Source organism: Dryobates pubescens, chromosome 7, assembly GCF_014839835.1.
Source record: "Dryobates pubescens isolate bDryPub1 chromosome 7, bDryPub1.pri, whole genome shotgun sequence".
Taxonomy (NCBI): domain Eukaryota; kingdom Metazoa; phylum Chordata; class Aves; order Piciformes; family Picidae; genus Dryobates; species Dryobates pubescens.
The window spans coordinates 4,249,891-4,264,111 of NC_071618.1; the positions used below are offsets into that span (position 1 = coordinate 4,249,891).

General features: G+C 40.4%; 1 protein-coding gene across 1 annotated transcript; it reads left to right on the forward strand.

Moving 5' to 3' along the window:
- Window positions 1-242: 242 nt before the first annotated feature.
- On the forward strand, window positions 243-13,904 carry C7H2orf49 (chromosome 7 C2orf49 homolog). The gene is made up of 4 exons (XM_009911423.2): window positions 243-371; window positions 2,156-2,322; window positions 7,581-7,953; window positions 11,796-13,904. Exons 1-4 carry the CDS (start codon window positions 243-245, stop codon window positions 11,850-11,852), a joined length of 726 nt encoding a protein of 241 aa, XP_009909725.1. The 3' UTR covers window positions 11,853-13,904.
- The last annotated feature ends 317 nt before the right edge of the window (window positions 13,905-14,221 follow it).

The following is a 14,221-nucleotide window of genomic DNA, read 5'->3' on the forward strand; positions in this document are numbered from 1 at the left end:
CGCCAAAGCCGTTTTTGGCGCAGGAAGGCTACTTTGGAAACGCGTTCCCAGCCCCGCCGCCCGGGAAGCCACCACCGGAACCGTCCCAGCGCCGAAGCTTTCCCGGCCCGCGCCGTCCTGACGTCACGCGCCCGCGTCACTTCCCGCGCTAGCTCCCCCCCCCCCCCCCCCCCCCCCCCCCCCCCCCCCGCGAATCCGTGAGGCATTGTGGGAAGCCGGAAGGAGGTCGCCGGGGTAGGAAGATGGCGGCGCAGCGAAGGGGTAGGGTGGGTGGTGGCAAGGAGGAGCTGGGTTCGGGACACCAGGAGTCAGAGCTGCTGTTGCACCCGGAGCTACTCTCAGAAGAGTTCCTGCTGCTCACCCTGGAGCAGGTGCGCCCGTGCTCTCTGAGCTGTGAGCCGGCCCTGAAGCGGTGGCCCCTGAGGCGAGGTGGGGAGGGGGGTGGGTACTGTGCCTGTCCCGCGCCGCGGGAAAGGAAGCCTGCCGGGTCCGCGGCTCAGCTTGTCAGCGTGTTCCGTCTCCGCGTTAGAAATGCCCTCTTTGTTTCCCCTCTTTACTATGCAGGGAAGCTCCTACCCTCAGTCACTTGCATGGAACGTTTAGTCCTATTTCTTTTGAGGTTTCCAGTGTTTGTATCTTCTTTAACGGATGCACAAGAAGCGTTCAAGAAAAAAACAAGCAAACGAGTTAAATCCAAGTCGTTGCTCTGTAGACTTGTAATATGAAAGAGATCTCTCCGTTTGCTGACGGACTGTAACTGCTAAAGAATAGTTTACCAAATCAGCATGGCTATGAGACAGTGCCTGTAAGACAGGTTGTCTGTGGAAGCATGATCATCACTCCGCTAAAAGTTGCCACATTCGTGGCAGTGAATTAAGGAAATGCATCCTATGTAATCAGTCAAGCTAATGCTTAACTATGCATAATTGAAAAAAAAGAGTGTGAAAGTGAGTTATAAAGACTCTTGGACTGTATGAAGCTTCAGTTGATGTGATTTGGAATATTTATTGCTGCTTTTCCTGAAAGTCATAGGTGTATGAAGCAGTACCAATCAAAGTTTTATGTTTGGTTGCTTTTTTTGTTGTTGCTTGTTTGTTGCCTTTTTTTTTTTTTCAATGCTCTTGTCTGTGCACTTTATGTGGATAAAAATCTGCAGGTTTTAGACCCACATCAGAAGTCACGAAATGTTGACAAAAACTAGTAGTGGCAGAGATTTGGCCTAATTTTAATGATCTTTAGGATGTCAGTGGAGTTTTTTCTTTCTTATTAACTTTGGTGTGGGGTACTAAAAAGTTTTTTTGCTTTTGTTTTTCCCATCCCAGTATGTGATTAGAAAGAACACTCATGTTGCTTAATAACTGACAGTTACTAGAAATCTCACTTCGCAACTTATTTTGTGATGGGGAAAGAGAGCACGGCTCTACATCTGTAACAAAAGTGTGCAGACCTCTGTTGTAATTAGATTCAGGGAAGTGTGTTTAAGAGTACATGAAAATATCAGTTATCAATAGTATATCTATTATAAATTCCCCCCCACCATTTTTTTTTCTTCTTTCTCCCCACTGTTTTTATTGGGAAGAACTGCAGGGGTTTTGATAACAAGGGGCTGCAGAGTTGGCCTGTGTAGGCTAAAGCGATGAACTACTCAGTATTGGCTGCTGCTGGATCCAGGTGTCTGACACTAATGAATACAGCCCATCACACACCAAAACTTCAAGCAGAGGAGCCTCATGACATACGTGCTTAACGGCACTTAAGAGATAATGTCAACCACGAAGGTCGAGAGGCACAGAAGGAGATACATGAAGAAATGTGCTTGCTGGTGATGGAGAAGGAAGCCAGTATGCATTGACCCAAATGTCCCATGTTTTCTATTGCCTTGATGAAGGGAGGTGCTGAGTGTAATCCACACTGAAAACAAGGGAAGTTGAAAATAGGAAGGCAGGAAACCAGGCTGTCATCAGCACTGGGCAGTTTTTGGCTTTTCCACACTGGTCATCCCTGGAGCCATGTCAGTTCTGAAACCCTGGAATTTTTGCCCAATAATAATTTATTTTATACCTTGTAGTGACTTCTGGAAAAACAAAAATTAGGTTACTAAGATGCTTGTGCTTTCAGTGTGTCATAATAATAAGTTTCTTTCTGTTCCCTACAGAAAAATATACTAGTTGAAAATGATGTCAAGATGGACAAAGATGGTCTCACTGATCTCTATATTCAACATGCCATTCCCTTGCCTCAGCGTGACTTGCCAAAAAGTAGATGGGGAAAAATGATGGAAAAGAAAAGACAGCAAAATGAGTTGAAAAGTGAGAGCAAAAGGTAATCTGACTTTTACTGGGCTAGACTTGGAAAATTGAGGACAATGCATTTAGTTTAATCTTTGTTTGCCAACTTCTGGACATTGCTACAGTCTACAGGGAATGCTGTGTCACATTTCCTGTGTCAGAGGTATTAGATTATACTAATGCAATGTTAGGAAAGGGGGAAAGATAATTTTTTTTGTCACCTAAGTGATATTAATAGCATTTAGATTTTTGTAGAATGATGGACTGCTTTGGGCTGAAAGGGACCTTTAAAAGTCATCTAATCCTACACCCCTGTGATAATCAGGGACATCTTTCACTAGGTCAGGTTTCTCAAAGCCCAGTCCAACTTGACTGGGATTGTTTCCCAGGATGGGGCATTTACTATGTCTCTGGGCAACCTGTTCCAGTGTAAAAAACCTTTCCTTTAAATCTGCCCTCATAGAATTTAAAACCATTACCCCTTGCCCTGTTTCTACAGGCACTATGTAAGAACTCTGTCCTCATCTTTTTTACAAGCCTCAAGTACTGAAAGGGCACAATAATATCTCTCCAGAGCCTTCTCTTCTCAAGGCCGAAGAACCCAAATTCTCTCAGCCCCAGTCACTAGTCCTCTGATCATCTTTGTGGCCCTTCTCTGGACTCACTTGAGCAGATCCATATCTTTCTTACTCTGAGGATCCCAGAGCTGAAAGCAGTATTTCAGGCTGAGTGTCACAAGATTGGAGCAGAACAATAGAATCACCTCTCTCAACTGCTGGTCATGTTGCATTTGATGCAGCCTGCGATATAATTTGCTTTCTGGGCTTCAAGCACACAGTGTTATCTCATGTCCAGCTTTTTATCTGCCAGTACTCCCAGGTCCTTCTCTGCAGGGCTGCTTTCAGTGCCTTCATTTCCCAGCCTGTGTTGATACCAGGTTATTGGTATATTTCAAGGTACCTTACAATGAAGGAGAAAAAATATTTTTTGCTTCATCATCTAATTTTTAAACAATAATCATATTTACATGTTTAAGAAAAGTACCAAAAGCATGTTTAATTATGTGTGCTTCCTGGACAGAGTTCTAGAGTCAGGGATGTGTGCTGGGTCCCCAGTTCAAAACTGATGTCTACATTCTGAAAGAAACCTTCTGATTTGGTTTTAAAGTCTTTCTGTTTGTATTTGGTCACAAAGCAAAATCTTTGTCAGAAATTTATTTTACTGAATCTCTCATTCTCCTGACCTTCCCTCTGCCCAAGTCTTTGCTGCATGATGTGCATGGGTGGCATTCTGATTTAGCTTCAACAGTAAATCCTAAGGATAGAATTCATGGATAGAAATTCTCATGGTTTTGCAGTATTACAGCCTCTTGATTGCATGAATCTAGTTTATCTTTAATGAGTCTTCTAACTGTGAAGAGCTAACAACAAAAAATAGCCCCTCAAAATATTTTGTTTATTAAAAAGAAATTGCTCATGGCTAGGACATTGAGTTGGTTTTTTCTGAGTTGTTTTTTTTTTCTCTGCAACTGGAGAATGAGAGCATGAGGCTACTGTTTGAACAATAAAAAAACTGTTGATGTGTTGAAGTAGGTAGGTGGATGTTTTTGAGAGGAGATGGCAATGTTAGTTTTCAGATGCGAGAATAACTTCATCTAGAGTTGACATGTAGAATAAGTGTAGGGGCTCTTATTTGGTACGCAGAAGTTCAGTAACGGTGAAACCAATGTAGTGTGTTCTGGGAAAGTAGTAAAAGGAGATATGCTTAATCTACCCATCTCCTTTTCTTGTCTGTTAGTCGTAGCATCTAGAATGTTAGGCTTAGTCTTTTTGCTTTGTTTTTAGTTTTAAGATTTTCTGTTGGTTATTGTTTTCACTAGTGTTACATCTTCAGACATAACAAATCTGTTGCAAAATACTGTCTGGAAAACTTCTCTTTTACTGCTAGTATTACTAACCCCAGAGAAATGGGAGAAAGAGACTTTCAGCACTTTGGGCAAGTAACAGTTGCACAGAGAACACTTCAGTTTTGGTATATTGACATAGAGAATCAAGGGAGTTCAGTCATGGTTTTGGATATTAAAATACCAGTTTTCCTCCATTGTGTGTACCACTTAAGCAGAATAAGTATAATGCCACTGTACAGAGGAGGAAGTAGAACTTGGCATTTTGATTTTTAAAAGCTAATCAAAATTCTTAGGTATGTGAAGCTGTAAGTTTTGTGCAAGTTGGAGGTGGGAGCTAAGCGTGCTCTTACTTGTGTTTAGAAGTTAGATAAACTGTTTGATCAAATCAACAACAGGAGCTTTCTGATGAATTCCTCTGTGGAAACTACAGCCTTACAGCATGCACTGAAATTAATATGAGTCTTGGAGACTTGATCTGCACAGCTCAAGGTGTGTTTGCATGACTCTACTAGTTACAGATAGGAGGTTAAAATGCATTTGAAATGTTGAAGTCGGTGTTGAATATTGTGTTTAGTCTTACAGCTGGTGATTGATGGCATTATCCTAAAAGACTTGCTGTGTATTACCAGGCTGCAGTAACCTGTTGTACCTCAATAATAGAATTGTATATCTCAGATCACAGATGATGGTTTATACACTTTATTGGTGAATATTTGAGGTTGCAGACAATAATACCAAATAGAAAAACCAATGCAGTCTATCCAGTTGCGGGTATTTGTGTTCAGGGACTGTTATCTTTGAATGATCATCTTGCCTGCTGGAAGAAACAGTATGGCATGAATCTCGGCATGTATATGTATTTTCTGAAGTACCATTGAGTCTGAGGGCTCACCTTCAATTCTCTGTCTCCAGGAGCACTGTGGCTGTGTGTGCTTAGAGCTGTGGCCTTGACAGAGCTCATCATTTCCACTGTCACGTGAGACATCCTCTGAGAGCTGCTCATGCACTGATAATTCTGAGTTCAGTATAAACATGGTACTTCTGACCACTTTCAGACATTCATAGAAGAGGTGATCACCTGTCTGTTTTGATAACAGGAGATTATTAGGATAACCATGGGGAGCATTTTGTCATTAACTTGTCCTTGTAATTGAGAATTGCTTGAAGGCCATCCTGGCCACATGAGTAGTGATATGAAAGAGTGGAAACCCAGATTGCTCCTGTAGAGAAGCTTTTGCTTCCCATAGTAAATCTTGCATTCATTACTGTGTGCCACAAAGTGAACTGCAGGATTAGAGCATGTTCTCCTTCCAGCCCAAAGCATGACTAGGACATGTGTCTAGGAGATGTACGTTGAAATCTAGGTTTCAGTGAGTGTCCTGCAGGAAGGGACATGACATTCTAAAATGTTTCCTTAATGTTGTTAGCTAGCATCAGTGTTGTCCCTCAGAAGAGTGCTGCCTAACACAAGCCCTACTCTGAAGCTTTTGAGATGACTATACTTTATGTAAATAAAATAAAGCCTCATAACCAAGGGTCCTGTGAGCTGTGCATGTAAAAAATTTATGTGACAGTTCTTGAAAGCACAGCATCCAAATTTCTTTTGGAACTTTCCCAAAGTGTTTCTCTAGGAATATTTCCTGGATGTGGTCATTTGTACAAGTGCTGTAATTCTAAAATTCAGTTTAGCATAGATAATCCTGCTAGTATTGTAGTTAGCTTCTGACTTCCTTTCTTCACCAGGCTGAATTTAAAAAAAGCCTCAGTAGGAAGGTGACTAAAAAAAAGATGTAAAATCTTTTCTTTCATATAGTTTGTAAACTTAATTTTCCAAAAAGGCTAATGGGGAGTATTCCTTGTCAGGAGTGTTGATTAAATTCTTGGACAAAGCCAAAGTGAACGGAAAGTGTGTGGGGTTTTTTAAAGTGTACATCAGGTTTTTAGGCTTTTCAAATGAATTTATACCCTTCATTTCATGAATGTGTTAACTGAATCAACATGTCTCACTGAACAGTCCTGGTCTTGGAAGCTAATTTCGTTTTGTAGCAGCTGCCTTAGAAACCAGAGTAGTGTCTGATCTCTGCTGCCAAATGATTGAAGGTCTCTCTGTCAGTTCTGGGAACCCCAGGAATAGAAAAAAAGGGATCATGTGATGTGTTGTTATGAACTGAGAGTAACATAGAAGCAAATTGGAGTGATAGCTGAACTGTCTTTTAATTTATGACCTCTTAAATTGTGATTTCTTTTTTTTTTAAAAGAAACTTCTTGTGCTTGCAGTGTCTCATTTCTTAATAGGCTTATCAGCAGCTGCAAATTTAATGTTGCTCCAAGTTAAATGGATTGAGGCTCTGCTTCTGGTGTGTTTTGGAGTCTGTTGAGATACCTAACGTCAATGTTGTCAAATGCATTAATTGCAAATGAATGAGTGCATTTCATTGTTAGAAACACTATTGTTCAATCGCTCTGTTTAATCATGATTAAGCAGTAAGTGTGTGTTGAAAACCAATGTAATGGTGGTTTCATTTTTTCAAGTTGGTAAATCTGTGCCTCCCAAACACTGCCATGGTTGAGCATTTTTTTAAAAAACTCTAAATTCATGTAGCATGAGCCATGACAGTTTTGTGGGTTTATTTGTTTTGGCTTGCTGTGGTTTGTGTGTTCTGTGGGGGTTTTTTTTGTTCAGGATGTTTCCTGGTACTACTGCTTTTATACTAGCTTGGTAGTATTCCTTTTTCATGAACCAGTTGCTACTGAATTGGTCAGCTTTGACTACATATAGGCTTAAAGGCACAAACTATTAAAAAGCAAAAAGTCATTAAATCATCTTAGGGTTCTTGTTTAAGGAGAGCTTATTTCAGAAACTGGTATGCTGCTTTGTTTGTTTGTTTAATGCTCTTATTCCTTGTCTAACAGTCTTTCAGACTGTCTTAACATGATGTTTTTGAATAACAGTGGAAACAGGGAGATTTAGAAACACAAAATATTAGATGCTGTTCTTGTAGGTAAGGTGGCATCCACTTTCTCAAATATTCAACTTTTGAAATACTGAAAGCTATTATCTTTTTAATTATTTTGGAATAGCTACAGTGGTATAAGCATACAGTCTTTGGCCATACAGCTGTAGTTGTCCACCTATAAAGTTCCTCACGCAATCCTCTTTGCCGAGGAACACAGTTCCTCACATAACTCCTTGACCCCCTTCCACCTTTATGTTTTTTAAGTAATTTCTGTTGCCTAAATTTGGAGCATCTAAGAGTTTAAGGTTAGTATTTTGGGATATATTTTTACTTTAGGCAAGATTATATTGATTTGTGCTAATCACATCTTTGATATGCTTTCAGTCATCTAGCTCGTGTTTCTGAGAATTTTACGATTTGTGTTTTCAGTGTTACAACAGTAGAAGGCTTAAGGAAGCGGCCACTAATTGTATTTGATGGCAACTCAACAAGTACAAGCATAAAGCTGAAGAAGACAGAGAATGGAGCTGCGGATCGCCTAAAGCCTCCCCCAGCTGGAAGCACCACCAACACTGTTAGAAGATTATCAGTTCCTTCAAATGCCTCCACATACATTTCTGCCTCCAGTTTATCAGAGGACACTAAATTGGGAATAAGGAATAATGAGGCTAAGCAGAACAATATTTCAAAGACTAACAGCAGTGTGTTGAATAGTCTGAAAGCTTATCCTTTGTCTCCAGTAGCAGGAACTACTGTTGTGAAGTTGAAGAGAGCTGTTCCAAAAGAGGAGTCTGATTTGCCGGTATGTACATTCATTATCTTGTTTTGCAGATTTCTGTAACTGAAACTTGCAGGAGCCAAAGGCAGACTTGTGAGAGTTTTCAGTATTACTTCATTTTGGAATAATAGTAGAGTTTTTGTTTAGAAACAGACAAAAGAGCATCTGGTTTGGGAAAGATAAGGAAAGAAATTAAGTACTTTGCTGTGCTAGAGAGGCAGCTTGGTAGAAAACATACATGTAATTCTAGTGAGTAGGTAATACACAAGGTGGTGCTGGTAGCAGCCAAATAAAACACAAGCAAAATAATCCTGTGAGTAAGTCTAAGAGAAAGAATAGGTATTACAGAACAACAGGAATGGTCTTAAAAGGAAGTCAAGTTTTCTGTAGTATGGAGTTAAAAATTGGAATGTAAACATTTGTAAGAACCACTCTTGAATGGTTGAGTAGGACAAGCTTTCATTTGTCAAAGTGAAGGAAGAGATGTTACAGGAACTGAAATGAGATGCTGAGACACGCAGAATATATCCTTAGAGGAAGAACACCATCTGGTTAAAATCTCACATAGGAATTGGCAGGCTAGAGGAAGGAACTGGATGTGAAAATGGGGAGCACTGCATAGATTGTGGGTCTGAATGAGAAGCCATATAAACATACTGTACTAGTTGAAGTGAGAGGCCAAAGGTCAAGTGCTCATTTTGGGCCATGGTGATCTTAGTCAGGTACCTGAGCTTTTGGAAGGGAATGAGAAAGACATGCTGAGATCTTAAACAGAAGTGTGCAGTTCTCAAGTAGAAGAGTAATGACTGAGCTGTTAACCATAAAGGTAGATAGTTACTTTTCTGCAAGTTAGATCTGGCTGCAAACAAATTTCCTGTAGAGAAGTACAGATGGGGGCAGAATGAGGCTAATGAGCTGAAGTGATTAGAGAAGAACTAGGGCAGGATATATGAACTCAGCAGGGCATATCTCTGAAAATGTAGGTAATGGTAGTTGCCAAATGGGGAGAAAGAGCAGTAGTTATTTTTGACAAAGGTGTGATGAGTCTTTAAGGGCTTGTCAGTGAACAAGGAGCAATGGGCCATATCCTCTTTAAAACACTGTGAGGCAGGGATAAGTCTTACATTCATCTTGTATTCCTTCATGATACAAGTGAAGGAGTTTCCACTGGAATATGGGAATATCTGAAGTAAGTTTGAACTTCAAAGCAAGAAACAGAAATACCTGTTCTCTATTGGAAAACAGAGGGAGCCTTAGATACACAGCATGCAGTTACACTGATTACAATTTTTCTAGGACTCTAGACCTAACTTCTGTTTTTTCAATGTTGCTTCATGAAAATATTAAAAAAAAACAACCCTAAAACCTGCCATGAAAGAATGCAGGAAGTGTGCTTGCTTTGTGGGTTGGTAGGTTCCATCAGACTTCTGTTAAACATGAGCACCTGTTCTGAAAGACAGCTTTAGCTACTGTTACAAAAATAATTGCTGAAGCCCTGTTGGAAATTTGTGCTGGAGAGATGTTTCCTATTACCACTAAGTTATTCTGGTGTTCAGAACTGTTCCAAGTATTGGTCAGATCTGAACCTACAGAGTTTTGAGACTTGTCTAGTATGCACATCACTACTTCTTTAAATATTTGTGTAGACACAGTGATGAAATCTTTTAAATGATGCTGTATTATTGTATTATTGATGACCTGGATGAGGGCACTGAGTCCATCATCAGTAAATTTGTGGACAACACCAAGCTGGGGGCAGGAGTTGATCTGGAGGGTAGAGAGGCTCTGCAGAGGGACCTCGACAGGCTGGACAGATGGGCAGAGTCCAGCGGCATGAGATTGAACACATCCAAGTGCCGGGTTCTGCACATTGGCCACAACAACCCCATGCAGAGCTACAGGCTGGGGTCAGAGTGGCTGGAGAGCAGTCAGGCAGAGAGGGACCTGGGGGTGCTGGTTGATGGTAGGCTGAACTTGGCTCTGAGGTGTGCCCAGGCAGCCAAAAGGGCCAATGGCATCCTGGCCTGTATCAGGAACAGTGTGGCCAGCAGGAGCAGGGAGGTCATTCTGCCCCTGTACACTGCACTGGTTAGGCTGCACCTCGAGTACTGTGTCCAGTTCTGGGCTCCTCAGTTTAGGAAGGAGGTTGACTTGCTGGAGCGTGTCCAGAGAAGGGCAACAAGGTTGGTGAGGGGCTTGGAGCACAAGCCCTATGAGGAGAGGCTGAGGGAGCTGGGGTTGCTTAGCCTGGAGGGGAGGAGACTCAGGGGTGACCTTATTGCTCTCTACAACTACCTGAAGTGGGGTTGTAGTGAGGCAGAGGTTGGTCTCTTCTCCCAGGCAACCAGTACCAGAACAAGAGGACACAGTCTCAGGCTGTGTCAGGGGAGGTTTAGGCTGGAGGTTAGGAGGAAGTTTTACACAGAGTGATTGCCCATTGGAATGGGCTGCCCAAGGAGGTGGTGGGGTTGCCGTTGCTGGGGGTGTTCAGGGCGAGGCTTGACAGGATGCTTGGTTGCATGGTTTAGTTGATTAGGTGGTTGGATGATAGGTTGGACACGATGAAGGTCTCTTCCAACCTGGTCTGGTCTATTCTAGTCTATTCTATAACTGATACTCAGAAGCTGCCACCTCTGACACTTGACTTTCTCCCTTAGCCACAGTTCATGCTTTCCAAGTTAATAATGGTGAGGTCATTCATAGAATCACAGAATTGTTTGGGCTGGAAAAGACCTTTAAGATCATAGAGTCCAACCATTAACCTCACACTGCCTTGTTTAATGCTGGCCAGACACATTTGAAGTTAGGCAGGTGTGTTGTGTGGATGTAACTTTACTGTCTGAAATTCGAGAATGCAGCATTGAATAATAAGCGGTGCAGCTAGGGAGAATCTGTGTACTTGGCAGATGGGTATGGAATGTAAAGCCTAATAAAATTTCATTATAATGACAGGAATGACAAGAGCCTTTTCAAGCAAGTGGTTGTTCTTGTGCTGAATAGCAGAGAACTATCCCTCTGAGCTTTAGATCTAATTTCCTTAGACCTTTCAGTTGTTGCACTCCACAGGATTACTGTAAGTAAACTAACACTGAAACTTCTGAGGTGAAGAGATTTCCCGACTGTGCTCTCCAAACCAGTGTATTGCAGAATATTCTTGAAAACTCATACACCTGTTTTTACTATGCTTGTGTGAACTGTTAAAGCTCTGATTTCTCAGATTTATTTTTTTTTTCCTTATTTTAGGTGGTGAAAGGTAATTATTTCTATCTCCCATTTGGGGAGACAGAAATAATTACTCTGGGCTTGCTGGATACTTTTTTGCTGGTTTCTTGGGGCAGGCTTTAGGAAATGATACATCTGAGACTGGCAATTATTTAACTTTATAAAAATCATTACAAGGGAAGATCATCTTTTCCTTCTCTTTTTCTTTTCTTTTTAAACTATTTGACAAAAGTACTTTTTGAATTCATAGTTCTATGCTTGTTTTTTTCCTTATTACAATCCCATTTCAACAAGTACTTTAAGAAGGCAGTCTGAAAAACATTTAGAAGTAGGTTGTGCAACTCAAATATGTATCTGTTTCAAAGCTGCATAATGGAAAGATATTTTTGCATAACTAATTGTAGGATTAATAAAAACCAAAAGACATGTGTGATTTGCAGATGGTTAAAACAATTTTTTTGGTCTTCTCTATAGAAGGTCTGTGTATTTAACTTTCTCCACAGGATGGCAGTAGAAAGCTGTTGCAGGAGCAGAATAGCTGGGTACAGCACCAGTCAGTACTTGATTTGGATATGGCAGGTTAATTACTGACTTCTACTTGTGTGACACATCTAAGAAAGTTTATCTATTTTCTTTTATTCCAGAGTGATCTAAAGCCTACAGAAGCAAAGAAGAAAATCCAGCATGTTACATGGCCGTGAAGTAGCTAATGGTGCTTGAAACATAAATGTTACTTCCATATTTTCAAGCAGATAAGTCATATTTAAACAGTATACGTACAATTATTTTTAAACTTTACAGGGATACAGATTGCTGTGAAGTTTTACCAAGTTTGAAAGTTCCCTGTTGTAAATCTGGAGTCATCACTCCCAGTCACCTTAAGAGTGTCCACTCTTATACACCAGTTAGTTCATTACTTCTTTAAAAAGTAGTCATATTACAATATACTAAAATCCTCACTTTCAGTTTTTGAGATTATTCTAGTTCATCTCCTGCATGTCATGATGATTCACACATAAATTTTTTGTTTGCTTGTTTCAGTTTTGTTCCACTTCTGATTAAATAAATTTAACCCTAAATTTAGGTTAGACATTAGGAAGAAGTTCTTCACCATAGGGGTGGTGAAATGCTGGAACAGGTTGTCCAAAGAGGTGGTGGAAGCCCCGTCCCTGGAAGCTTTTAAGGCCAGGCTGGGTGTGGCTCTGGGCAACGTGTCTGTGCCCATGGCAGGGGGCTGGAACTGGATAATCCTTGAGGTCCCTTCCAACCCTGACAATTCTGTGAGTCTGTGAAATAGTTAAAATACTTGTTGAGATTCAGAGCAATCCCAAGAGCCTTTCTGAGTCTAAAAAGATAATTCATTTGGATGAAAAAACTGACCATTCTGCTGATAAAATAATCTGAGACAATTTTTATCCCTTTTTGTTGCACAGGAGTGTAGAATTTACAGTGCAAGTTAGGTTGGTAATAAGAGATGAACTGTTTTAACAGCATTACTTCAAATTGAAGTTTCTCTTACTGATGTATGAAAAAAACACATAGATGGAAACATGCTATTAGACTGCTTGATATGAATCTTTGAGAGGAAGTAGTGAATGGAAGAGTGCCATGTTCTCTTGAAGTATTTTACACATGCATAAAAATGTGCCAACCTAGCAAACTTGCTTGTTTGCCTGGTTACAAACATGTTTCTAAAATATGGAGAAAACCTTTGCAATGCAGGCCAGTGCTTTCTCAACTTACCAACAGTTGGAGAGGGACAGGGATAGGAAGACAAGTACCTTGAGAGCATTTAGTGTATGTAGCTGCACTCTCAAGGAAACCCCCAGCCTGTTTTTCTATCCTTCGGTAATTTAAGATGGATTTTGGTTTTGTGTGAAACTTGGTGTTTCATCTGGATTATTGATAGTGCCTTGTAAGGCAGAAATCCAATTGAGTTGGTGGAAACTTTTATTAAATCTCAGTGACTCAGAGTGAAGCCAATTTAGATACATTTTTGATGTGGATGGTAAATAATAATAACACTCCCAGACTTAGTAAAATGAAACAAAAAGAACCAGCTTCTGGATCCACTTATTTAGCCCACTAAGAGAAGCTGTCAGTAGTGATCTGAAAGCTTGTTTACATTTTTAACATTGGTTAATATTGAAACCAAAAAAAACTGTAGCTTAATTCATTACTGACAAGTTCTTCATTCACTGTAACAAGATAAAAGGCACTTCTCGAATGCTGTAAAATGTTAAGAACGTGTGTTTTGAAGTATTGTGTGCTGTTTCCCTTTTACTAAACACTTGTGCAGTTTTTGTACTTGAGTACAGCAAACTTTAACATAATGTACATTTTGTATGTAAAGAGTTGTCTTTTAAGTAGCTTTATCCTATTTAAATAAATTCAGTTGAAAGCAAACAAAGTAGTGCTGACTTGTTTTTGTGGTGTAATTAAGCTAGTTAATTTTATACAGATATATTTTAGTGGATTTGAAATGAAGTTAAGAGGAAGCTTAGAGGGTAAAAAGCTCAGTAGTTACTTTGGGGTTTTACCAGCAGTTACTATCATGTGAAGTGTTGTTCCTTGCACTAGTGCAACAGGTTGGTGGGAGCTGTGTTTTGTGAGTAGTTTCTTGGCAGGGGTTTAGAGCCTAGGCTGCATTTTGTTGTAGTTCAAGTTGCTAGGAGCATGTTTGTGTTGGTATGTGTTAGGGAGCAATTTGCAGAACTCTACTGGAATAGTAGCGTGATGCCTCACTGCTGCACTTTCCAGCCTTGTCATGTTTCATCTGCCCTTCCCCAAAGCTTGGGCTGTTTTCCAGTCCAGTCTGTTGCAGTGTTTTGGGGCAAGGTGCAAACCATGCTGCTTTTACTACCTTCTACTACCCCCTTAGATAACAGTAATCCTTCTTTCAGCAAAGTATTAAAACAGAGCTGTAGTATGCTGGAGGATTGCAAATCCTCAGAGTAAATGAGGTGTGTGCCCTCCTTTGGGAAATGTGGCTATAAGACAGATTTTTATGACTATTAGTTACTACAGCATTCATTATAGAACAAATTCACCAAAGGATAGAATTTAGTCA

Coding starts and splice junctions, on each gene's coding strand:
- C7H2orf49 (XM_009911423.2), top strand. CDS start 243: ATGGCGGCGCAGCGAAGGGGTAGGGTGGGTGGTGGCAAGGAGGAGCTG. Junction 372..2,155: donor TGCTGCTCACCCTGGAGCAG/GTGCGCCCGTGC, acceptor TGTTCCCTACAG/AAAAATATACTAGTTGAAAA. Junction 2,323..7,580: donor TTGAAAAGTGAGAGCAAAAG/GTAATCTGACTT, acceptor TTGTGTTTTCAG/TGTTACAACAGTAGAAGGCT.